General features: G+C 51.8%; 2 protein-coding genes across 2 annotated transcripts in view; one reads left to right on the forward strand and one right to left on the reverse strand.

Annotated features, from left to right (window-relative positions):
- Positions 1-3,015, reverse strand: part of Fntb (farnesyltransferase, CAAX box, beta) — a 104,540-nt gene extending 101,525 nt beyond the window's left edge. The window contains exon 1 of the mRNA XM_052739535.1: positions 1,998-3,015. Within this exon, the coding sequence (XP_052595495.1) occupies positions 1,998-2,140 (143 nt within the window). The 5' untranslated portion in view covers positions 2,141-3,015. The remainder of the gene's footprint in view (positions 1-1,997) is intronic.
- Rab15 (RAB15, member RAS oncogene family) lies at positions 1,231-26,282 on the forward strand. Its single transcript, XM_052739537.1, has 7 exons — positions 1,231-1,466; positions 19,892-19,952; positions 20,760-20,820; positions 21,215-21,292; positions 22,259-22,348; positions 23,523-23,588; positions 23,769-26,282. The coding sequence occupies exons 1-7, from the start codon at positions 1,343-1,345 to the stop codon at positions 23,925-23,927; spliced, it is 639 nt and encodes a 212-aa protein (XP_052595497.1). The 5' UTR covers positions 1,231-1,342; the 3' UTR covers positions 23,928-26,282.
- The last annotated feature ends 130 nt before the right edge of the window (positions 26,283-26,412 follow it).

A 26,412-nucleotide genomic window follows, 5' to 3' on the forward strand; every position in this document is an offset into this window, starting at 1 on the left:
ACCCTACACCTGTGAATCTTAATGGACACTCTAGGATCTGTTCCTTAAGATCAAAGTAGCGAATGGGCTTAAGGTTTTCCCCCTTTAATATACATTTAGACACTTTGCTTGAAATATAGTTCATTTGAAGACAATAGGCTTATCATTTTCCTTGAACTACTACAGAGAAATCCATTTTCCATCCAATATTCAGCCTGAAATACACACACACACACACACACACACACACACTCATACATGCACACACGTAAACCAACAGTCATTGCTTTAAAAAGACACAATAAACTAGAATTGCTGTCCCCTAATACTAGTTCTTAAGCTCAGACAATTTTCTGAACTCCAGAGAGGATTGATTTTCCTCTCAGGTGATAACACATTTGGCACTAGTAAACTGGGTCTCTAGAGAGGACCATTCATTCTTGGGTACCATTTGTGTACAGAAATATTTAGTAATCGGAGAATTCATCCTAGCAACTTAGACCCAAAGAAGACATTTGAAGGAACCTCCTCCAAATAATTTTCCATTAGGATTATTTGTTAAATGATAACTTATCTGTCTACCCTGAAGTACTGAACGGGGTCAGCAAGTGTTTTTCCCGGTTTAAGACAGAATAGGGGAGGTGGGATTGTGTGACACTCTGTTGTGGGGAGGCCAGATGGCAATGAGAGAAAATTCCGCAACACACTGGAGTGTTGGTGGAGGGAAGGGCGTTCCAATTCAGACCCCGATGAAGGCCCTCCAACCAAGGGTGAGCCCAGGTGAGGACCTGCCACTGGTTAAGCTGGGCCAGGCCGCCGCAGGGACCAGTGCCCCGGTAGGGCGGAGTGACTAGAATCAGGCTTGGGGTGGGATTCGAGGAGAAGCGATGGGACCGGGAAGTCAAGGTTGGCGAGGTGGGTTGGGTGAGCGCTCATCCCAACTCCGCCACTCAGATCGTCGGTGGAAAGACGCAAACGTTGCCCCTCCCCGACCCCGGTCCGGTCCCTGCACCCCAGGGCTTTGGGAGCTGAGCGGGGACCCCCTCCCGGGCCGGCATCGGGGTCCCCGCCGCTCCCCTCCCCCTCTCCCGCTGCGGCGGCGGCGGCGCAGGGGACGGGAGGAGGGCCGGGCAGGGGCGGCAGCGGCGGCTGTCCCCCTCCCACCTCCCGCCAGCGCGAGCTTCCCGGCGCCGCGCTCCCGCCGCAGCCGCGCTTCCCCGCTCCAGCGAGCGAGCGGGCGAGGCCAGCGCCGGGGCCGGGCCGCTTCTTTCTCGCCAGCGGCCGCGATGGCAGAGGCTGAGCGGGGCTGAGCCCGCCGCCGCCCGCCCGCCACCCACCCGCGGGCCCCCTTGAGTCCCTTGCCATGGCGAAGCAGTACGATGTGCTGTTCCGGCTGCTGCTGATTGGGGACTCCGGGGTGGGCAAGACCTGCCTGCTGTGCCGCTTCACCGACAACGAGTTCCACTCCTCGCACATCTCCACCATCGGTAAGGGGCGGTGGCCCGGGGGCGCCCCATCCTCCCTTCCCGGTGGCTGCTTCTTCATCCCCAGCCCGGGAGGGATTGTGCGCCCCTCAAGGTAGAGACGGTGGGTGGCGCGGGAGGTAGGGAGAGGGAGTACACCTAAGGGTGAGAGGTCCCCGGACTGGGGCCCTGAACCTCGGTTCCTGCAGGTGAGGGGTACATGCTGCCTGCAACCAGGAACTAGGGGTGGGAGTTCAGTCTTCTGGCTGGGGAGCCTTCCCCTCCAACCTGAGGAGACAGAGACGGGTGTAGGCCAGAGTACCCCGAGCTGGGGCAGGAGACTCACTGCCAGTGAAGTGATATAACCACAGCTCCAGATGAAGAGAGGAGGAAAAGGGGGTCGGGGTGGAGACCAGTCAATAAGTCACTGAGGTAACCCTTAGTTTGGGGGTGATTCGATGTGGAGCCAGGATGGGAGTGGGCAGAGGAGGGGACACGGATCAAAGGGACGGAGTTTCCAGGGCAGTTGTGAAGGTAAAGCCACAAGACACCTACCTGGAGGAGGGCAGAGATACAACGGCGGCGGGCGGCGCAGAGGCAGGAGGATGTGGGGGGAAGCTAGCGGCTGTTTTGAAGGAGGGTGAAGGAAGATCGGGGATGTTCATGTAGACCAGGGGGTCCGCAAGTAGAGAGGACATACCGGACACCGAGACAAAGGCCTGGTGACACCCTGGCAAGGCCAGGAGGGTCACTATTTTGAGAGTGAGTCAGTGGTCTCTCCTTCATGGTCAAGGGAAGGCCCTCTCCACCAGGAGGACTGACTTGAGGGCACTCCACCAGCATCTGATTCCAGGGTACCGACCGGACTTGGTCGCCTCTGAAGTAGCCTTCTCATGGCTCCTGGCAGAACTACCTGCCAGCTGCCTGATCATCCGGTAGGAATCCTGCTGCCTTCAGGGAGGGCTCCAGCTCTTAGCTTCCTCTTGGGGAGTCCCTCTCCCCCTCTTCTCACTCCTCCCCCAACACACGTGCCTTGCCAAGAGAGAAGGTGAGGGTAGTTGCAGCCAGGAGGAGCAGAGCCATGCTGGTAGGTAAGAGGCAAACATTCTCAGGCATACCTGGAGCCCTCCTTTGGGGACAGCCTTGACTATGACTTACACTTCTGAGCTGCAGTGTCTCGTCTGTTGAATGGGTCTAATAACGAGACCTTCCGGAGGTGTCATATAGATTAAATGAATGAATGCTTGTGAAGCACTTAGCTGGAGTGTGACACTGGCTGAGTGCTGTTTGTCCGTCTTACTGAGCTCTTAGGGTCTCCTCATGCGCTTTGCTCTCGTCAAGTCACTCGGAGCCAGAGAACAAACTTGTCCATATTTCTCCAGGGCACCAAAGCCAGCTCCTAAGAGATCCGGGAGCTTGGGTTGGACCACTGTTTGAATAAGAATCGTTTTGGAGAGATGGGACAGGGGCTGAGTGTTGCCTGAGAGAGGGTTGCCTGCCTCTCTGGAGCCCTCAGGGATGAGGCAGGGGTTGGGCAAAGTCATGGGAGTGAGGCAGGGAGTGGCTGAGGAGCCAGATGGGCTATGAGAGAGCTTGCAGGCTGGGGGGCAAAGGGCAACAGGTTCCTTCTATGGAAACTTCCTGACTATCCTTGACAAGAGTCTGAGGCCAGGAGCTGTTGAACTATCTGCAGTGCAGAGCCAAGGGGTATGGGTGTGTGGTGTGTGTGTGTGTGTGTGTGTGTGTGTGTGTGTGTGTGTGTGTGTGTGTGTGTGTGTGCGCGCGCCTGGCTTTTGCCTGAAGAACAATAGTCGGCACCCTGCAGTCATGTTACAAGTCCTGGAGTGACCTGGAGTTTTCCCTTTGAGGGCCTGACTGGTTCCCATCACTACTGAAGACCTCAGGACTCCTGCCTAGTATGTGAGGAGTTGGCCTCCCCCAGGAGACATATGCCCCTTTCTTCAGCAGAGGAATGAAGGAATCTCTGTTTCTGAAGTACCAAATGGCCCTGCAGAGGCTGTGCTTTCCATGAAAGAGAACCATCCCTCACCCCACACCTCTAACCACCAACCCTTGTCTTTCTGCCTCCTGACCTCCCTCAGCCGGCTTCTTCCAGCTGGTAGAACGTAGATAGAGCACGGAACTTCCCCGGAAACCCTCTGGAGTGCACTGCTTCAAGGGCAGTGATGAGCCAGTGAGGTGCTTGGTATGCTTCGGTAGTACTCCTATCCCAGCCTTGGTATATTGGCCTAGTACCTATTCCTGGAGTTTGCCCTCTGCCATCAGAAGATGGCCAGATACCTCTTTCCACAGGATGCACAGACGCCTTAGGATTCTGAAGTCCACAGAAGACAAAGAAATCTGTCTTCCTTCACTCCAGCCCTTCAGATCTGCCCCACTGGGTTTCTTAAGTGCTTTCTTATTTACAGCTGACGGAAGGCCTGTGCTTCTGCCCTCCTTGGCCACGCTTTCCAGCATTAACTACAATGGAAAGGAAAGAATTGGATGGTCCAGAGAAGCTGTTTCCTTAGGTGATTTGGAAAGTTTCCCAAGGAAGGGGCAGCCAGAAGACAAAGAGCTGAGGAAACGGGGGGCTGCCAGCTCAGATTCATAATGTATCCATTAAGAAAACGTGTGTGCCCTGGATGCTAGGCTTGGGAGATTCCATACCGGATACTGAGCTAGGCATCGTTCCTCATTTGTTTCGTTTGTCTCATGAATGGAGAAAACAAGGCTGTTCACCGACTGCTGCTAAGACAAGAGCTCAGATTCTTGGCCCATGTTGATATCACCGTGGCTGGTTCTTTGATAATTTCCTGTGTATTCTACATAAGAGCCCGAGACACTCCGTGAGAGAGCCAGCCGGGGAGACTGAGGCACTGATGTCCTCTCCATCTTTCAACCCTGAAGTTAGGTCTGTACCATGCATTCTTTCCTTGCAGCCATGCTCCCAGGTGAGGGTTAGCGGGGAGCAGAGCAGCCAAAGCCTTAATGTTCCCGCAGTTTCCCGATAAGACTATCCCATCTGGTAATGTAATGGAGTATTCCCATGAAGGACCATGCTAGGCATTTTAGTGACATTACTCTTTAGTGACTCTACTCTTTCCTGCCCATAGACGTCTCTGATCTAGTTGAGGAAGCAAGACACGGACATGGGCAATAAAGAGCTATTGCCAAAAGGAGATAACATCTGAAAGTACTTGGTAAAGCACTCTTCAGATAGAAGGGATGGACGACAGTGTACCACTGCTCCCAGTAAAGGTCTTGTGGTCCTTCTCCCTGGAAGATGTGCCCGAGGCAGCTGAGGAGAGATGTTGGACTCAATGAGAGCTGCTGTAGCTAATGGAGGTTAGAAAGGGAGTGGTCCCTGTGGGTTCCATCAGGCAGGAAGGCTGAAGCTGGGCGCTGCAGTGTGGGTTGCCTGTGGGTGGGTTCCTGCAGTGGAAGGGAGCAGATGGAACACCGTGAGCACAGATAACAGAGGTGCGAAGTGAGTGGGTGTCCATGGGACTCTGGGCAGTCTGGCTGCAGCAGAAGGGAGTTTTTAGGAGAGAGAACATTCCTCTGTTCTGCTCTGTCTCCTAAACCTTAAGTGATTTGAGAGTGAAGCCAAAGCATATGCCTCTCTTGGTGCAAGGCTAAGCATCATCTCCAGGAAATATAGGGCCCGAGTAGCAGAGGCCATCAAGGGTCTAGCAATAGGAGAAAAGTGCTTTTTTTTAAAAAAAAAAAAAAAAAAACAACAAAGTACTGAAGATGTTATCTGGAGCTGTGAGCCCAGCACTCAGGAGGCAGAGGCAGGCAGATCTCTATGAATTCGAGGCTAGCCTGGTCTACAGAGCTAGTTGCAGGATAGCCAGGGCTACACAAAGAAACCCTATCTCAAGACACCAAAAAAAAAAAAAAAAAAAAAAATGAAGAGGAGGACATTATCTGGGGGAGGTGAGGACCTGAAGGCCCATCCAGGGTGTGCTGCTGCTGCAGTCGGGAGGAGTCGCTCAGCTCTCCTCCACTCCTCTGGGACCAAGCAGCTGCCTGCACCTGCACCTTTAAGATCCGGTTTTCTCTCTTGAATAGGAAGTGCCCCCAACCATCAGCCTGGCACTTAGAGCATCATGTGACCTGTGCTGTCTGGTCCAGCAGGGAGCCCTCATCTGTGGATGTCTGTGTTCAGACATCCTCTTTCTGGTGGCCAGACTGGGGTGTACTGCTAATGTGAGGGGGTTTCCCAGGGCTTACTTCCTTGCTCCTTCTGGACCTTTTGTTTGAAAAGCCACCCTCAGGCTTCTCCCCGTTTTGAGTGAAGAGAGGCTGCGGCTTCTGTCTGGTTGGACCGGTCCAGCGGCTTCCACTCGAGGCTGTGTTCTCTTGCTGCAGCCACCAGCCTTAAGAAGTTAACTGGAACTGGATCTGACTGCCTAAGGCAGGTGCTGGTGGTGACTTGGGGGACTGACGGGAGGAAGAACCAGGATTGCTAGATCTGAGCCTGGCCCTGAGTGACCTGACTGACGCTGGGCAAATGTTTGGGTGCTGCAGCCCCGGGATCTGCAGGTTTCTAGACCAACAAAGCCAGTGAGATATGGAAGGGTCTTTGTGCTCCGCGGCTTTGTCGGATTTTAGCGGATCTAGGGCAGCCTGAGACCCATCTCCCTCTACTCTGTTCCCCCAGGCCTTGTAGAAAGAAAGGGAGATAAAAAGCACTTGGTGGAATGGAAAAGGCGCAGGCAATAACCTGCACAGTCTCATTGCCTTGCCTGCCCTGAGTCCTTCAAACACTCACTTGATCCCAGCGCTTAGTTCTGCAGTTCTAAGCAGAAGAACCTTTCTTAATGGTTGCCTGGGAGATTACAGAGGTTAATAGAGCCAACACACTTGGGAGAGTCCTCCATAAAATCATAGCTGCTGTCACTCTTATTATTTCTAGCTCATAAGAATGTTATGGGGATGAGTAAACAGTCGGTAATGTGCTATGACATCATCCTGCCCATCACTCGAAGACTCGATCATTCGGAACCTATTTTGTGTATGTGGTGTATGTACAGGTACCCACGCAGGCCAGAGGTCAACCTCGGATGTCATTCCTCAGAATGCCCACCTTGGTTTTTGAGGCAAGGCTCTCTCCTCAGGGCCTGGGGCTTCACTGATTCAGCGGGGCTTGCTAGCCAGGGAGCCCAATCTATCTGTCTCTGCCTTTTCTTTTTTTTTTTTTTTTTTTTTTTTTTTTTTTTTTGGTTTTTCGAGACAGGGTTTCTCTGTGTAGCTTTGCGCCTTTCCTGGAACTCACTTTGGAGACCAGGCTGGCCTCGAACTCACAGAGATCCGCCTGGCTCTGCCTCCCAAGTGCTGGGATTAAAGGCGTGCACCACCACCGCCCGGCCTTGTCTCTGCCTTTTCAACACTGGGATTCCAGGCATACGCTGCCACACCCGGCCTTCTGCCTGGATGCTGGAGATTGAACTCGGGTCCCCAGGCTTGTGTGGTCTGTGTTTTTCCGACTGAGCTATTTCCCTGGCCCTTCTGGGCACTGTTTATTGAACACTCAACCACGATGTGTCAGGCTGGGGATGCAGTGCGAAATGAGTGGGGGGAAATCAGGGAGCTGTGTGACATGCCGGGGTGCAGGCTCAGTGTATTTGACCTCTGTTCCACTAGTCCCGGCTCTAGTACTGGCAGTGTCTCTAAAGGAAGAGTGTTAGTAAGGGTGTACAACAGAGTCGGGTAGCCCAGGAGGACAACAGTGGCTCTGCCTCAGGCTGGGGCCCCTACCAGGCATCACTGTCTCTCAGCCATCTATTTCTCCACCCCGTTCCTTTCTCCTTTGGACACAGGCACAGACCCAGCCTCCCACCCTCTCCCCAAAGGACATCATCCCCGGGAGATGAGACCCGCAGAAGGTCCTGCTGATCTGCACATCTGTACCACACGCACACATCTGCTGGCTCACCCACGGCTTTGAGCACCCCATTTCTCTCTTGCCTCCCTGCACTCCCGGTTCTGCCTCATCCTCCTCCTTCCTCTGCACCAGACAATTTGGTAATGAGGTTTATAACACAAAAGTCAATATTTGGCCATTACCCTACTATCCCGGGTGCCAGGTCTTCTCAGAGGGCCGACTTCTGTAGTCTAATCCTTGTGCCTGTTTTCCCTATAAAATTGCTACTTTCCTGAACAAACCTCTGGCTTCTCCTTGGCTTTTATGCCTGCTCAGTGAGTTCAGTCAAAGAATTTAATTCCTTCTGCTGGGGAGGTAGGAGCTAATTATCCACCCTAGTTTAGAAAAATGTGTACGACAACTAGTGATGCCATCTCCCCCGCAGGTGAGCCATACTCGAACCATTCCCTTTCAGTTCTTCCAGACTGGCTTTGGGCAGGCCCTCTATCCCAGAAATCCCTTCAAAGGCTACCTAAGGGAACCTGTCTCCTGCAAGCCAAAGAGCAAAGGACCTTCCCTGCCCCAAAAGAGGGCTCTGCTTCCTCTGCACATCCCTTGAGGGAAGTCTGGGACTGAGGACTGAGGAAGCCAGATGGGGACCAGTAGGATGGGTCTGAGCGCTACCCTTTTATCGCCATTTCGATGGAGATTTCCTGAGAACTCTGCGATGGGGCACCGTGACCTAGAGAGAGGGCCAGCCGTTGGCTTTGAAATGTGGCCCATTCCCTGACTGCTCTTCCTTGATTAAAATTGTCTCTTGGCTGTTCTTTGCTCCTGGCAGACACTGCATCCATTCACATATTCATTCACTCACTTCCCCATTCATTTTTTTTTCTTGCATGTATTCAACTTCGTTGAATATTATTTAATGAATCTATCTCCCTTTCTGCCAGGCAAAGAGAAGATGAACTCATAAGATGCTGCTCTGCCTTCCAGGAGCTCACAGGGTCATTGGGAGCCAGGCTTCCCAACAACCAGGATGTTACCGTGTGACGGGGGTAGGATGGAAGGTCTTAATGCTTTGAACTCACGGAGTAGGGAGTCCCTTCTTGCGCAGGTGGATACGGCTTCACAGGAGTGACATTTGAGTAGATCTTGAAGGCTAAGTCAGTTCCTCGTGGGACAGGGGTCAGGGGAAGGTGCTGGAGGAAGCAGTGTGGAAAGCGATTCCTCAGTTTGCTGGGACCAGAAGCATACTATAGCCTTTCTTGGCTGTGTCTGGAGGCCCAGTTCTTTCCACTGTGGCTGGATTGGTTAGGGTCAGAGCCTCTCTCTCTCTCTCTCTCTCTCTCTCTCTGAGTGAGTGTGTGTGTGTGTGTGTGTGTGTGTGTGTGTGTGTGTGTGTGTGTGTGTGAGTATACATGTGCCCATGTGTGAGGGTCCCCATGAGACCCAACAAGATGTCAGAGTCTTGCATGTTTTCCGACTTTGTGACAAGGAAAGGAAAATGTCACCCCTTATTCTCTTTCTTTCCCAAGAACTGTGAGCTTGAGTTGCACCAAAACATACTCCTGCCTGCAGAGGCCTGTTGCTTCTTCTGCCTGGATCCCTGATCCTTTAGCTCTCTCTGTTGTACAGCCTTGACACTGAGACCTCCACCCAGATCCCACCTGGCTTGAGAGAACTCCTCTCAGCGGCCCGCTTTTGGTGGCTTGTGTCTCTTTCTCCCTCTAACCCACCCGGCTTCTTGACCCTCATTACCCTCGGAAATCATGCACTGGTTGATTTCCTCAGCGTCCGTCCGTCCGTCCGTCCACTCTGGTAGAACGAGTGCTCTCAGAGCTCCAGGCTGTAGACCCTGCCTGCTCCAGAGAGCTTAGTTCCTGACACAGTGAGCGTGTATGAACTGTTTATTTGAACAAATGATGAACGAATGCGTTTTCCTAGAGGACTCTTTCCCAGGACAGCCAAAGGGTAGTATTGGCTTTGGGGGGCTCAGAAGACAGTGAGAAACTCAGTAGCGAGGCATGTGTAGGGCTGTGAGAGGAAGCGACGAAGACTTCTGCAAGGGTGAGCTGTTGCAGTAGCTTCCAGCTCTTTTGCTCAGGGACGTTCCATGGGAGAAATCAGACATATTAAAGAAGGAGGCAGTGGCTCCCATGATCTCCATGTGAGCGGAGTTCTCTGGGCTATACAAGGGTGAGGGGTTGGTATTCTAGACTAAAGTTAGTGTTGCTTGTTACCAGGATTCCAGGGGTGAAATGATGCCCATCAGCTCAGTCAGGCTGCCGGAGTGACCTTGCTAGACCATGTCAACAGCCAGGGAGCCCTGGAATAAGAAGTTTCTTGGACTCAAGCCCTGGGACCATATATGGTCCAGTCTCATGAGGGTCAGTGTTTGACAGGGAGACTTCCACTACCTGATAATAGACCCTAGGCTCCGGGTTCCCAAAGACTGAGTCTTTAAGCTTTTGAGAGAAAGGAAAGGCCTCCAGTTATGATCATGGTCTACCACCCCTTTCTAATTTTTTTACTTTAAAAAAAATTTTTAATAGCAGGTGAGAAGGCTCAGTGGGCAAAGGTACCTGCTGCCAAGCCTGCTGACCCAAGTGTGGTCACTGGGAACACACGGTAGGAGAGAACTGACTTCTGTAAGGTGTCCTCCAACTCACACACACACATACACACACACACACACACACACACACACACACACACACGCACACACACACTCATGCATGTGTACCATGGCACACATGGGTATTCATACACACACACAAAATAAGTACGTAATAAAAAATTTAATCAATTATTATTGGTGTGTGTTAGAGGACGCTCAAGTGTGTGCATGTGTTTGAGCTTTAAAAAAGAACAGCCGGAGTATCATTGTGAGACTTCCAGAACTTTCGGTGGATAGACATCTGAATCAGAGCCTTTGAGTCCAGGACCCTGGAGGTTAAAACACAGCCTGGGAGTAAGTCAGAGGATCGGGATTCTGTCTAGACCAGGGCACCTTCTTATGTTTCTGCTTCCTGACACACCCGGAGGAAGGCGGTGTGATGGTGACTAATGCATTTGCCTTGAGGTCTGTGTGCACCTTTTCCTCAGAGCAAAGCCAGAGTGAGGGACGATCTGTAGTTCCACAGAGGAGAAAGTCAGTCAGCATGTGGTTCTGGACAGAGTGAGGTAAGGGTCACCAGACAGAAGCAGAGGGATGCAAGGGACAGGTTGGGACACAATGTTCTCACCTTTCCCTGGAACAATTGTGTGCGAGGGCTTTGTCTTGAATCCTCTCTTGGCTCAGCCTCTGAGCTCTCCCTGTAGGTTATTCTTGCTCTCACACACCCCTCAGTTATGGGGGTGGCATTATTAGTCTCCTGGGGAGTTTTTTTTTGCTCAGAGGGAGGTTTTGGGGTTTTGTTTGTTTGTTTGATTTGGTTTGATGTTTTTGGTTTTTTTTGAGACAGGCTTTCTCTGTGTAACAGCCCTGGCTGTCCTGGAACCGGCTTTGTAGACCAGGCTGGCCTTGAACTCACAGAGATCTACCTGCTTCTGCCTCCTGAGTGCTGGGATTAAAGGCAAAGGTGTGTGCCACCACTGCCGGGCCGAGAGGGAGTTTTGAAATGTGGATTACTGGGATGCCTGGATGGCGTCAGCCAGCCACCTCCACCGAGTCTGCCTCTACCTAAAGGCCTGTTTCAGTGTTGATCAGGGTGACCTGTTTGGAAGTGACCTCCTGATACAACCCGTAGGAACGGCACATGCCCAGCACACGCCAGTTTCATGCCAGGGTGGCAAGCGAGGGCATGCACGGGACTGACGCTGGGTAACTGGAGCCGGCGTGGCCCCAGAGATTGGGTGTCTGCCTTGGGTTTCAGTTGTATTAAATTGTTCCTTTGTGGCATCTCATTGCTAATGAAAAGGCTCAGGTCACGCCGCTGGTCCTTTAGGCTATGGTTGATCATGGTGATAACATTCGGCATCCAGAAACAGCCCTGTTTCCACTCAAGCCTGTGGTACTGGTAGACAGGCAAGCTGGCACCTGACAGTAACCCATGAGGTGCCGGCCGGAGGGAGGCAGCTACTGATACCCAGAGGCACAGTTTAGCTTTGTCAGACTCTAGGGACCCCCTGAGTTCCACGGTTGGTGGTCTTTGCTTTTTTTGCTTTGCCTAGAGCTCTGCTCTGCTTTCCTTTTTCTCTAGCTTCCTGGAGTTCTTTCCATTGCCCGGGCTATAACTCTTTGTTTATGTCTGGTTTGCTTTCTGTTACTGTGATGAAACACTAACCAAAAGCAACTTGGGGGAGGAAAGGGTTTATGTGGCTTACACTTCCAGGTCACACAATCCATCACTGAGGGAACTCAGGGCAAGCACTCAAGCAGGTACTGAAACAGAATCATGGAGGAATGTCGCTTACTGATTGGCTTACTGGTTCATGCCCAGTTAGCTTTCTTATACAGCCTGGGCCCACTGGCCTAGGGATGGTGCTGCCCACGGTGGGCTGGATCCTCCCACATCTACTACCAGTTAAAACAGTTTTTTACAGACATGGCCACAGGACAGTCTGAACAAGGCAAATCTCAACCGAGGTTCTCTCTTCCCAGGTGACTCTGGGTTGTGTCAAGTTGAAAAGCAAACAGACTAACCAGGACAGTTGCTATTCTCCTTCTCCAGAGGAGATTGGTACAGTCTTCAGCCAGCATTTCATAAAGCCCCATGCCGGATCCTGTTAGGGTTGTATAGGTTATCTCATGCTCTTCCCAGGAATCTTCTGACACTGGGATTGTCCTCTTCCACTGAACAGGTGAGGAAGCCCAAGGTCTAGAGAGATTAACCAGCACTCCTTGACCACACGATAACTAGTGAGGAGAGCAGAATTGGAAAATGAACTTTGACCCCCACGTTGTGTTCTTAATGCAGTCCCTGCACACGTTTCTGAGGGCTGCCCTTGTCAACTTCAGCAGTGGGTGGGAAGAGTCCTGGATAAGTCCTGTTGCTTTCTTTCTTTTTTTTTTTTTTTTTTTTTTTTTTTTTTTTTTTGGTTTTTTGAGACAGGGTTTCTCTGTGTAGCTTTGCGCCTTTCCTGGAACTCGCTTTGGAGACCAGGCTGGCCTCGAACTCACAGAGATCCGCCTGGCTCTGCCTCCCGAGTGCTGGGATTAAAGGCGTGCGCCACCACTGCCCGGCTTGCTTTCTTTCTTTACTTTTCTTTTTTTCTTTTGTTTTGTTTTGTTGTTTTTTTTTCGAGACAGGGTTTCTCTATGTAGCTTTGGTACCTGTCCTGGAACTCGCTCTGTAGACCAGGCTGGCCTCGAACTCACAGAGATCCGCCTGCCTCTGCCTCCCGAGAGCTGGGATCAAAGGCGTGCGCCACCACCGCCCGGCCCTGCTGCCTTCTTTCTACAGTCTTCATTGTCACTGCTAGACAGGAGAGCCCGCAAGCCGTTAGGATTGTTTTTGGAGCCAAGTAAGCACCAGGCCTTGTCTCTTGTCCTGTCCTTGTGTCACCTCAGACGCAGGTGCCCAGAGAAGAGCCTCGGCTGTCTTTCCAGTCACTGATGGCTGTACTATCTATCACCGCACTCTGGCCTGGCAGTCTCTGGGAGGTACTGTGGTAGACGGATGTGCCAGGGCTAGAGGCCATGCAGCCAGGCCCCAGCAGGAAGGGAGGAGGCCTGAGGTTCCCTAGGTCACAGCCACAGGGTGAGGGCAGCACCGTCCACAGTCACCCTGTGCCTGGCATTGTTAGATGGCAGGAAACATGCCTCTGTTCTTGAGTCATGGGTGCATATGTGTCCTTCGTTATGCTCTCTGGGACGTGGGCTTTATTCCCGGTACTGTGCTGACACACAGGCAAAAGACTTAAAGAACGAAGCAATCAACTACCGTAAGGACAGAAAGTCTTAAACACAAAGTGTGTTCTCTGGCCCTTAGGTGCTTTCTATCTAGATAGGGCTTGAAGGCAGCAGTAGGAGGCAAGGAAAGGTAGGGAACATTGTTTTTTTTTTTTAACTTTTCTCCCAAATGCCTTGGTGGAAGCATTGTCTACCAGCGTGGGAAGCCATTAGACAGCAGTGAACAGTCACAGGCTGTGACTCCTTTGGAAGTCCCGAGACACTCGCAGATATCACTGAGCAAAGTGGCATGGCTATGCAGACGCTCAGGCTGAACTCGGAGCCTGGTCGGAGCTGACCGCAATCCCATGATACAGCACCGCCAACCCCAGCTCCAGCCAGTGTGTTCCCGATGCAGCTCTGCTCCTCTCTAGCAGCCTTTGGCCCGTATTCCTCCTGAGATGACCTGGAGAAGCCTTCTGCTTCATCGGGAGGAAGCTGGCTGGCTTCTTTCTTTCAAAGAGATGTCTCAAGAGTGGTGTTGTCTCCACCGGCCTGCAACTCCTGAGCTCAAGCAATTCTCCTGCCTCAGCTTCCCCAGTAGCTGGGACTACAAGTGTGTGTGTTACTGTGCTGGTTTGGAGGGAGTTGGCCCAAAGTTAGTTAGCTACCCGTCCTTGCCCCGTTGACGACCCCACCAGCGGTTCAGTCAGGAGCTACCTCTCCACAAAGAGCACATTGCACCCCAACCTCAGTCCTTGAGCAGAGGCTATGGATCCGCAGCTTTAGCCAGAAAGGACACTGGCTGTGACAGGCACCACCATGGACAGGAGCTGGCTTGGTTTTCAATAATGGGTTGGGAGAAGCCCCATCTGCCTGATTCTCTTCTCCCAGGGTTCCCAAAACTTGGGCTGGATCTTGGCAGAGGTGGTTTGTTTTTTTACACGGCTGTAACCTATCATTTAGGGACACAGAAGTGTTTCAGTCGGGCTGATGAATTATTGGAGTCATTAACAATCTCAAAGAACAAAGGGTTCCCTGAAGATATTATAGTGGATGTTAATGAGGGGTGCAATAACAAAGAACCTTTGACTGGTAATTTATTTATTTCTTTCGGTTTTTTTGAGACAGAGTTTCTCTGTGTAGCCCTGACTGTCCTGGAATTTGCTCTGTAGTAGACCAGGCTGGCCTTGAACTTGGAGATCCCCCTGCCTCCGCTTCCCCAGTACTGGGATTAAGGGCGTGCACCACCACCCAGCTTGACCAGTACTTTATAAACAACAGAAATGTATAGTTCAGGGGACTGGGAAGTCTAAAATCAAGGTGTGAGCAGATTCACTGTCTGCTGAGGACTTGCTCTGCTACAAAGATGGCTCCCTCTAGCTTTGTTCTCCTATGGCGGAAGGCCAAAGAGGCTAACAAACTCCCCAGGGTCTCTTTTATTATTTTAAAATTTATTTATCGTCATTGTATTGTTTTGTGTTCATGTAGACTTGACTGACCCAGAGCTCACTATGTAGACCAGGCTGACTTCAAACTTATCCTTCGTCCACCTACCTCTGCCACCCCAGCGCTGGGATTAAAGGCGTGCACCACTCTGAGGTCTCTTTTATAAGGACACTAATCTCAGTTATGAGGGTCCTTGTCCATATGATCTAGTTACCTTGCCAAGGCCGTCTCCCGACATCACTGCATTTCAGCAAGTGACTAGGAGGGGAGTGTGAACGCTCAGATCATAGCAAAGGGCTTGCTCCATGCGTGCCCACTCCTCACTCCTGAGTGTCTCACACTATCCGAGTATGTGTAAACGAAGAAGCAACCTGATCCCTCAGCCTCAAAGAGTTGGAAGTCACTGGCTGAGTCAAGAGCAGCCTAGGCAGACTTCAAGAGACAGGTTTTTCCAGTTCTGACTCAGCTATAGGACATGGGGGCATGAATAGATTGGTCTTTCTGTGCCTTACAATAGCAAGCTCCACACCTACGTGCTTCCCTGGGATTCTGTAGCTAAGAGACATTTTTCATGAAGACAAGTGTTATTAAGAGCCTTGGGTGTGGTCCTGCCTGAGGATTGTCTAGTTCAGCACACATAAGATTTGACAGGTCTGGGCCCTGAGAATTTGCATCTCAAACTCCCTCATGAGGTCTGTGCTGCCAGTTGGAGAGGCTCTTGATGATGAAATCCCTTCTGTGTTGGGTCCTCAGGTTTACAGTCCCAGAGCTTCCAGGGGCCTTGTTTGTAGAGGGAAGGTAGACATCTCAGTAACTTTTCTGTTGCTGTGATGTAACACCGTGACCCACACACCTTATAGACAGAGGGGTTTATTTAGCTGATGGTTCCGGAGGGACAGGAGTCCATCATGGTAAGTAGCAGACGGGTGGCTGGAGCAGAAGCTGGGGGCTCACATCTTGAACTGCAAGCAGGAAGCAGAGAGAGGGCTCACTGGTAATGGCGTTGGGCCTTGAAACCTTCACGCCCACACCAAATGGCATATTTCTTGCAACAAGGCCACGCCTCCTAAGGCTACCCCAACAGCACCACCAAGTGGGAAGCAAACATTCAAACATCTGAGCCTGTGGGGAACGTTCTCATTAGAGCCACAGTGGGAAGAGGCACTGCGGTGAGTTAGGTGGCATCCACTCGTTGTTTAGTGATGCCCCACGGCAAACCTCTGGAGGCAAGTGGTGTTCTCATTCCACAGGTAAGAAAGGGGAGACTGGGAGAAAGGACTTTCCTATTGTCATACATTAAGTGCCCAACTCGGGATTCAGGCCCCGGTCTTTCTGACTCCAGGGCTAACGGATGTCTCTTCCCCTACGTCATGTTCTCAGACTTCCCTCTAGCTAACTGCCTGTCATACTCTACACCAGTGCTTCTCAACCTGTGGGTCTCCCACCCTTTGGGAGTCACATGACCCTTTCACAGGGGTCACCTAAGACCATTGGGAAAGCACAGATCCTTACATTACGATTCATAACAGTAGTAAAATCACAGTTATGAAGTAGCAATGAAAATAATTTTGTAGTTGGGGGTCCCCACACCATGAGGACCTGTATTAAAGGGTCACAGCCTTAGGAAGTTTGAGAACCACTGCTCTACACAGTGCTGTTGAAAACACAGCTTCCAGGTCTTACTTAAAGTATGACTTAGTAGATTTTAGGCCAGTCAAGGTACCTATATTTCTTTTTCTTATGTTTTTTTGGGGGTATTTTACTTATTTATTTATTTATTTATTTATTTATTTATTTGGGGGTGGAGAGCTTTTTGAGACAAGGTTTTTCTGTGTAGCTTTGGAGCCTGTCCTGGAACTCGTGCTGTAGATCAGGCTGCTCTCAAACTCACAGAGATCCACCTGCCTCTGCCTCCCAAGTGCTAGGATTAAAGGCGTGCGCCACCACCGCCTGGCTCTTTTTCCTTAATTTTTATTGTTCATGTTTTAAGATAGCTGCATTAAAGTGAAAAGAGAAAATGTCTCTGGGTAATTCTAAATTTAGCTAAGGTTCTGCAAAGTACACACTGAGAGAGAGAGAGACTGCCCGTGCTGCCTTCCTTGACGGTTTAGGTGCAAAGCTTTTGAGCCACATGGCTGGCAAACTTAAGATGTATGGGAATCTCTTGGGAGCTGGTTGAAACAGACTGCTGGGCCTCACGTCTCTGGGGTTCTGATTCTCCAAGTCTGAAGTAGGACCCAGGCACCTGCCTTTCAAAGTCCAAGATGATGCTATGCTAAGGCTGCAAGTCCTGGAATACACTTTGGAGCCTGTTGTCCTAAGAGCTTGCTGATGAAGGTACAATCCATGGACCCTGAGGCTTGATACAACTCCTCAGACTTCATCTCACAGCTTCTGAATTCAAATCTGTGTGCAGCTTAACACTGCCTTAGAGAGGCCGGACAGGAGCGAACCCCGGGGTGGAGGTAGATGGAGACTATCCCTTCTTCCTAAGAGATGCAAAAGCAGCAACATGGAGGAGCTTGTGTTAGGATGAGCAGGAGGGTGGACCGCTGAGAGACAGAGAGAGGATGGAGGACTCTTCTGTGAGGAAGGAAGAGAGATGGTAGGCCTGAGAGGCATTGTGTTGACAGTCAATGAGGAGAGGGCACACAGGGGCTGAAGCCTTCAGTAGGGAGGACAGTCGCACAGGATGTGACAGGTGGGACACATCTGAATAAATAGCTGACTGAGTCCCCAACAGGGGACTCCGTCAGGCTAGTGTTTTGATTCTGTCTTGCAATGGAAAACAAAAACCAAAAAAAACCCAACAGCCGTGCAGGATAGAGCCACGTTCGGGGTCAGCACACGGCACTGTAGACCAGGGTCCCATTGGTAGGATGGATACAATGGGAATTGTTGGGTGTGTGGGGACATAGAGTAGAAGGAGTGAGTACATGCCATCGGAGATCCTTGGGCTATTACATCTCTATATAAGGAAAGGGTGGGGAAAATCCTTCAGAAGACATGGACTGTTCCTTCCCTCATATATGAATGCATATGAATAGACCTCGTCGGAGCCCCTTATTTCTCAGACATATGAAAACAAATCTGGGGGTGGCTAGGCTGCAGTGCCGTCCATATGAGTGGAAATGGCTGGGAACCCCAGAACTGCCCAGTCTTGACTCCTGCCCATGCAGCTCCAAAGCGAGGGAGAGCTGAACAGGAATCAGGCTCCAGCATGCACTCCTGTGAATGCCACATCAGCTTGTCCCTTCTGCCCCTTCTAACGGCTTTCACACCATTCCCTCCCTCCCTCTCCCATAAGGAAAAAGTCTCCTCAGCATTGGAAGCTCCCCCTTTCAGTGGAGCCCTTCCTTTCAAGGACTCGCAGGAAAGCAGGACATGAAACACAGTGAAGACTTCGCTTTCAGTTTACGTTTTTGGCACTGACAGGAATCACGTGGCATCTACAGGCAGGAAGCAGAAGATGAACGCTTCTGCTTGCCTTCCCATATTTATTCAGCTTAGGACCCCAAACCCTGAAACGGCATCACCCACATTTGGGGGTGACTCGTCCTACCTCAGTTGACAGAATCTAGAGACTCCCTCACAGGCACTCCTAGAGGCTTGTGGATCTAGATCCTGTCAAGTGGACAATATTAACCATCACCTCTTCCATGTGGAGTTCATATGCTAACACATGGCTCCCTCACTCCCTCAAGAAGCAGTGCAGGGGGTAGCACCATTCCAGCATCAAACAAGACTATTGGAAACTTGATCCATGCTGCACCAACCTCAGGCAGGTTGCATCTGGGCCTGTGTTTCCTTCCTACTCACCCCTGTAAGGGAAGGGACCATGTGTTGCCGTTGCTATGCCCACGCTGAGACTGAGACCTTGTGCAGGGCACAAAGGAAGTTTTCATAGATGTTCAGGAATAGAGGCAATAAAACGGTCTATCTCCCTTCTCTCCTGGAACTACTATGAGCAAGGCATGTTCTTGTCCAGGCTATGAGGATGGGTAAGGTTTATTATAAGGAAAATTTTCTGTTCCTTCTTGGAAGAAGGTACCATACTTTGAAATAACAAGAACTTCTTGATTACCTCCTAGGTCAGGTTCTGAGGAGAAGCCAATTCCTTATAACTGTTTGTCCAAGGAAGCAGGCTGCTGCCTCCCACCAGGACCAGGTGTCCCTCTCCTTTCATCCTCTTCCTCTTTGTCACCCTTTCTCTTTACGTAGGGACGAATGCCATTTGGAAAAGTACAGCTGGGTAGGTATGAATCAGCTCAGGCAGGCGACAAATGATTCACATCTGACCGACTTGATTTAGTTCAGGTCTTCCATTCCGAAGCCTTTTCTCCCTTCTAATTAAATGATGATTGCGCTTGGTGGTGGGAGGGAAGAGGCTGACTGTGATGTCTGTATTGGTGGAAGCCGGGGACAGGAGAGATAAGGGAACGTGCTCTCCTGCTTGGCAAAGCCCAGGTGTGGCAGTAGAATGGCAGTGGTGTTGGAGATGCTGGCACCCTTGAGACCTTCTGGGCCTACTATGCAGCTGGTGATGGATGGTCCACAGCCGCACCTTTCCCTTGTTCCCCAGCTGAAGACTGTGGATTATGATACCCTGTGACCTGCTTTCAGAAAATACACGGACCCGTCGATTTACTCCATTAGACCCAGCTCTTGAATCACCGGGCACAGTGCCTGGGCACAGTTGGGGCTGGGAAAAGGCATGGTGATCCAAGCATCTCTCCTTGGCCTGTCAGTACACACAGTTAAGCCTGCTGCTGCTGCTGCTGATGGTGCTGACTTCTCTTACTGTAGATTTCCTCGGATGTCTCTGCTCTGGGTCCTTCCATCTGCTGGGACCAGCAGTTAGCTCTTCAGAGCCTTGGGCTGAGGAACCCGAGAACTGTGGGCTTCCTGTACCTTCCTGCCGCTTCCTTCCATCTGCTGACGGACAGGCTTTGCGCACCTGCTACATACAGATCGCGCACTGCCCCGGGTCAATGATGGCTGCAGTGAAGTGTCCGGGCCAGCGCTGTGTCTCTCGGGGTCTTCTCAGCAACCGGAAGATAATTTGTGACGTTCCCACTCTTTACTGCTGTGGAAATGGGAGCTATGAGTTGAATGAACACCCCTTCCAAAGCTCTAGGCGCCTCTTTAGGGTCAGTTGAGCGCTAAAATGTTAGAGAAGGTGCACGCTTCAGGGCGCCTCTTTGTCACATGAAGTCAAAGTGAAACCCCTTCCACGTGGGTGTCCCGGGCCGTCTTCGAAGGAACCCTTCCTGACGTGCTTGCTCTCTCCAGGTGTCGACTTTAAGATGAAGACCATCGAAGTGGACGGCATCAAAGTTCGGATACAGATTTGGTGAGTTGGGCAGTAGGAGGAGGAGGCGGGTAGAGGAGGGAGGACTCTGAGCTGCCGGCATTTGTAAAATCCTCTTAAGCTTCATCTGGGATAACTGGGGAGATATCTCAGTGAAGAGTGAGATCAGAAACCCCTATCCCTTGTTCTACGAACCTGAGCAAACTATGGGACGGATGAGAAGTCACCGAAGGGCAGGAATTAGGAGTTAGGAAAGTAAGTGCCGTGGGCTTATCTCTGAATCGGGCTTTCCTCTGGAGCTGTCCCACTGTGACTAAACCTGGAAGGCTGAAAGCATCACTCCCTGGCTTAGATTAGGACTGTTTTTTTCAGAGTGCCTCAGTACTGCATGGTGCAGTTTCCACTATTGGCCACCAGGGGCTGCTGTGGCTTTCTGGCCTAAAGGTCTTGGAAGCCCTTAGTGTTTATGGCACTACCTCCCAATCCTAGAATGCCATGGGAACTGCCATTAGCGATGCCCTGGGCACTGGGTGTGTGACAGATCCTCCCATCTGGCCAAGCATGGCCACAGTGGCTGAGTTCTGGAGAGCTGTCTCAGGCTCAGTCAGGTTGTGGGTCCTGAGAAGAGGCCCGGTCCCCGCTGGCCTTGCCTGTGCCCATCCTGAGGACCAGACCTCTCACTACAGACTCAGGTGTGTTTGGATACTCTTGGGGATTAGAGAAGTACTAAGTTTTCACCCTCAAATCCCCCAGCTTTTCCTCCCAGGGTACAGGGGATCCCAGCTCCTGCTATTCCCTCATCTTCTGTCTGCATGGTCCCTTCTCTAAGGGATTGGCTTTCTCTTGCAGGGACACAGCAGGACAGGAGAGGTACCAGACCATCACAAAACAGTACTACCGGCGGGCCCAGGTGAGCCACCGTTTCAGGGTTAGAGCTGGGAAGCTGCTGTCCACACTTCTAGCACTGGGTGTTTGAGATGCCCGTGTCACTGAACCCTGAAGTAGGGCCCCCAGATTGCCTGCTGGGGAAACTCTGTCTTTCGCTATGTGTTCCTCAGTTACCCACAGACCACTTACTGAAGCGGGGTTCTTCACCCTCACACACAATCTCCACTCTCGACCCTTTACCCCAAGCCACAGACCCAGGTCAAATCATGCAGTGCCTTCCTGTCTAAGAATTCCATGCTGAGGGATCCTCACTGTAGACAGGGAGAGTGGGCTGAACATATAAGGACCACCAGTCTGGCCCCATGACTGTACATTCTACTGCGTCTAGTCTCACTCTTTTTTCCTCTCTTCCTCAGGGAATATTTTTAGTCTATGACATTAGCAGTGAGCGCTCGTACCAGCACATCATGAAGTGGGTCAGTGACGTGGATGAGGTAGGAGATACCGCCGCACTGATGGGATGGGGGAAGGGTACCTTAGGGAAAGGCAAAACAGGGGCCTTGGGGTAAAAACAAGCTCTCAGGGTTGGCAAAAGGTTACAACTTTGGATAGAGACCTTTGGGTAAATGGTGTGGAAAAAGTCGAACCTTCCATATGCTTATGTATGCCCTGTACCCTGCGAGGCTCCCATAGCCATGTCTTTCTTGGACAAGCATTAGTCCCAAGACTGCCTTATGGGCAGCTTCGTTCTCAAAACCTCAGGTCCAGATGGAATTACCTCAGGTCCAGATGGAATTACAAGTCTGGGCTACTGGACCTGCTCCTGCACATGGTGGAGCCTTGGCAAACCATTTGCAGCTCCTTGGGTCCCCAGTCCGTCATCTGTCAAGTAAAGGCTAGACAAAGTCCAGTGTCCTCTGCAGTTCAGACACCATTTGTTCAACCCAATGAGGCATCTGTCTTAGCATCTTCTACCCTAAACTGTCCCTGTGACATTCTTGGGGTGGCTGTGGTGTTAAGAGTCCCCATGACACTCCGTTCCCAGACTCACAAGGGAAGCTGAGAAGAACAGATAGTTCCAAACCCTTTAAATGTTGGCTTTCCCTGGTCTTGAATCCCTGGGACAAAATATATAAGTTAGACATAGTAAAAACCAATCAACAGCAGTAATGGCAAAATCGCGATGTTCTATAACAAAAGTTACAGATTGTTTATTTCTGGCATTTTGCATTTAATATTTTTAGATCAAGGCTAACTGATGGCGATTGAAATTGTGGAAAACAAAACCACAGATAGGGGGAGTAGGGGGTCCTGTACTCTGGGACCCTGCTGTCTGTACCCAGTCAGCCTGCTGTCCCTAGGATTCTTGAACTTGGTGGTTCGGAGGCCAGAGGAGGCTGTGTGGGGGAGCAGGGAACGAAGAGGAGCACTCACTTAGGTCTGCCTCCGTTTGTCCTTAGTATGCACCAGAAGGAGTCCAGAAGATCCTCATAGGGAATAAGGCTGACGAAGAGCAGAAACGGCAGGTGGGGAGAGAGCAGGGGCAGCAGGTACGTGAAGGCTCACTCTTCGGGGCTTCTGTGGTCCCCGAGAGCAGGGACCCAGGAGCGCACTCACCATCATCCAGTCCCCTCACACACCCAGCACTGGGGAGCTGACATGTGTGAGAGTTTGTTTTCTAGTTCTCAGGACAATGACCAGGGGTCCACATGGGGTGGGGGGAGACCTCTTAGGTGGCACCTCTAGCAGGTCCAAGACTCCTTAAACGGGATTCGGATCACCTCCGTGATAGCGACGAGGAAGCGAGTTGCTGACATCTCTAACAGACTCTGTGCACGGCTGATGTTTCGCAGTAAGGGAGGGGTCTCCCACTCCACACCCTCCACACCCTGACTTCCTGACTCCACATGCCTGGAAAGGGTGACAATGGAGAGTCCCCAAGGAGACAAGCCATAGGGCAGAGAGGGCCAAAGCATATCCAAGTGTGCAGGGAGACCATACTCCCACACAACAGAAAGACTGATATGCTGAGGCAAGAGTCATCCACCCACTCTGAGCGCCTCATGAGTTCTTCTCTTCCTCTCCAGTCAATAGCATTCCATTAGTCCTTAAAATAACATTGATTTTGGGGGGGAGCATAACAAATAATACAATGTCATTAAAATGTGGAAGTGGAGACAGACCCTACAGGACTAACCGGTTTTTACTGAGCACTGCACCCCGGGGCACTGTGGTAAGTGCTCTTAGCTGTGTGGCCCGTTTAATCATTCTATAGCCCTTGATGTAGACACTACCATTCCGCTTTAATAGAGGATGACGCTGGGCCTTGGAGAGAATGGTAACAGAAACTTGTTCCGGGTTTTACAGCTCCTGGGTGGCATCTTGGCACCTAGACTGCCTTTGTTGCACTCAAAGCCCGTGTTTTTCATGTTTATGCCATATGCTGTTGTCTTTGTGTCCTGATGTAGTGGTGTGTGTTTGTGTGTGTGTGTGTGTGTGTGTGTGTGTGTGTGTGTGTGTGTGTGTGTGTAGACTTGGATGAGATGGGTGTATTGGTGGAATAGAAAGGGCCCCCAGTTTCCCACCCAAGGCATCATCATGTCAATGCATCATGTCAATGCATCATGTCAGTGCATCGAGAGTGCCACGGCAGAAGCGCGTACCACGTGGTACGGGCCTCCCTTCCCTCACTGACTCTCTTTCAGAAATGCCCTTGTCTTGCAGCTGGCTAAGGAGTATGGCATGGACTTCTACGAAACAAGTGCGTGCACCAACCTCAACATTAAAGAGGTGAGAACGCTGGGGACAGCTGCCCTGACGGGGGCTGATCCCAGAAGAGGGGGAGGATGGGAAGGGAGGGCAGATAGGAGCCAAGATAAGTCGGGAGACCCCTTCCGCCGTGGGCAGTTGCAGGGTAACCCGAAGCAGAGAAGAGGACGGTGGACTAACTTGTGCCCCTCGCCTTCCCAGTCCTTCACTCGGCTGACGGAGCTGGTGCTGCAGGCCCACAGGAAAGAGCTGGATGGTCTGCGAACGCGGGCCAGCAATGAGTTAGCGCTGGCGGAGCTGGAGGAAGAGGAAGGCAAACCTGAGGGCCCGGCGAACTCTTCAAAGACCTGCTGGTGCTGAGGGCCGGGTGTGGAATCCCCCCGCAACTCCCTCCCTCAGGAGGCCCGTGGAAGCAGGGGAGCCTGGGCTTTGCCCACTGCTGTCCTTTCATTTGATGACCCTGTTGAAAATCAGTAGCTGCTACTCCCCTGCCTGGCCCCCGTGAGCAGCTCTGCTGTGGCCTCTGAGCAGCCTGTGCCCCCAGCCCCTCTATCCTGGAGTTACGGTAACCTTCAGCCTGTTCCCCAGCCACAGGCCGGCTGTGATCCCAGAATGTGCTGCGACCATCTCACCACCGGAAGCTCCTGGGACAATGGTCAAGGCTGGAGTCAAGGCCACTTAAAGACTCATTTCTTAGTGCATCTCGTGTGTTCTGCTTCCCTCTTCTTTCTACTCCCTCTCCACCCACTTCCCTCCAGTGTATTTTACATCCTCTCCTCCTTCGCCTGTGTGTCCTGCTGGGTGGCTGCTACTGCCCTTCTCTCCTTCCCTCCTTCCCTCCCTCCCTCCCTCCTTCCTTCCCTCCTGACTCGGCCTAAGGGAATGGATCCAGGCTCTGCCCCAGGGAGGATGACCCACCCTGCTCTGGGGTGGGCCCAAGGCTATGGGTGCTTCTCCCTCCCCCCTCCCCACAGCCCCCCCTTGTGCCATGGGCTGCCTCCCCAGTGACCTGGGAAAGTAGAACACTTGAGGTGGGAGGGAAACACTACTTGGTGGTCCTCAGGCCTGGGCTGGCCTCCTCGGCCTTTGCCTTTTGCTGGAGCTTTGGCCTTGCCCGGCTACCCACAGGTCTCTGTGAGGAACCAAGTCCAGAGATGGGCCCAGCAGGGAAGAAAACAAGGATGAGGGGTGGCGGGGACAAGTCACCTCGATTCTCTACCTCCCGTGCAGTGAGTACACGACTTCTTCACCTGGATTCCTGGATTTAAGGATGGGGATCAAGGCTTGAGGATGCTGAAGAGCAGGGGAAGTCCTGGGGTCAGACACTGTGAACTCTATCTAGAAAAGGGCCACAGTGGTTGTGAAGGGCTCGCTCCTAGATGGTAGGGTTAGAACAGAGGCGGAGGGCGCTTCACAACATTGATTGTGGTGGCAGCAGCCGGGCCTCTTGTGTAAGAACATGGACCCAGACTTCCTGGCAGAGGTGAGAAGTGACGTAACCAGGTCACTCTTCTTTCACTGAACCCGGCCCTCAGAAGTTAAGGTTTTCCTGGGCCACAGAGTCTAGGGGCGACAGGCCTTAAAGCATGGGGAGAGAGGGCAGCCGTGGGCAGGAGTACTTGGTGCCGTTCTGCCTTCCGAGGCTCCCTCCTCTGGCCCCCTTACTCCTAGGTAGACGTGTAGCATTGCCAACTGCCGAGGAGCTACCAAGGGAGGGGAAAGGACGCCCTCCTCCAGAGGTCTATGCTCAGGAAGTTTCTTTCACCCCATGGTCCAAGGGTAGCTTGAAGGAGGCCCCGACAAGAAGGAAAAAAAAAAGCCCATGCTAGGGGTCGTCCCAAGGCGGGAGGAGCTCAGGTAAGAGAATAGTCCCAAGATGCACTGCGTGGCTGGGGCTGGAGCCAAAGCCAAGGGACAACTGGGCCCTGACTGAGCATTCACCAACAAAGGACCTTTCAAATCCAGGGCACAGATGTGCAGATAAAGAGCCTCACCCTTTTAGTCCTCCAGAAAGGGAGATGGGGATGGAAATTTCTTCCTCCCCGAGCAAACCAGGAGACAGGCGGCCGGAGAGAGCAGCTCAGGCTTTCTGGGGGCGGAAAGGCAGGAGCAGGGATAAGGCATTGTTCACTGGAAAGGTAGCACGCTGGCTCTCAGGCTGGACCGTGACTGACTGAGGTGGCTTCCTTGGGGACTGACTCCTGGGTAGCAAGATCCAGGCAGCATCCATCACACAGTAGGTGAGCACACACCTGCCGTCAGCCAGAATCTGAGAGAATTTCCACAGGGCACTGGTGGTCTTGCTGTCCCAAGCCCTCAAGAATTTTCACTACCCTAAGGATTCTGGAAGGGACAGCACGGGGTTGGGGCGCTGGACTCTGGGCCATGGTCACAGCTCTGAAGTAGAGCAGCAGAAGGACGGCTGGGATTTTAGAGTGCACCTGGGCTCACTCCATTCCGGAGTTGGCCTCGCTCTAACCGCTAGTCTGGGAGGCAGCTTGGGCTGTGTCACTGGCCTTGACTGTTCAGCAGGCTTTCCTGGCCTGTCTGCCCATTGCTGGAGATCAACTCACCCTGGTCCACCACCTGAGCCCCACTAGCTCCCTGTGATGGGTGAACTTTGTGTACGGTGTCTTGGGTCCATTATATGAATTGTAAGCAGGATTCATCTATTTTAAACACAAATGTTTACAAAATAAAGAATATTTCAAACCACGGGTGTGTGTGTGCCTGTCTGAACCTCGGGGAGAAGGTGTTATTGGGGCCTTGGTGGTGACATGGGAGGCAGAGTGAAAGACAGAAGAGGCCCCCGAATTTTAAAGTTACAGCAAAGTGACAAAGGGGT

Source organism: Peromyscus californicus, unplaced genomic scaffold, assembly GCF_007827085.1.
Source record: "Peromyscus californicus insignis strain IS unplaced genomic scaffold, ASM782708v3 Scaffold_15__1_contigs__length_86483966, whole genome shotgun sequence".
Classification (NCBI taxonomy): domain Eukaryota; kingdom Metazoa; phylum Chordata; class Mammalia; order Rodentia; family Cricetidae; genus Peromyscus; species Peromyscus californicus.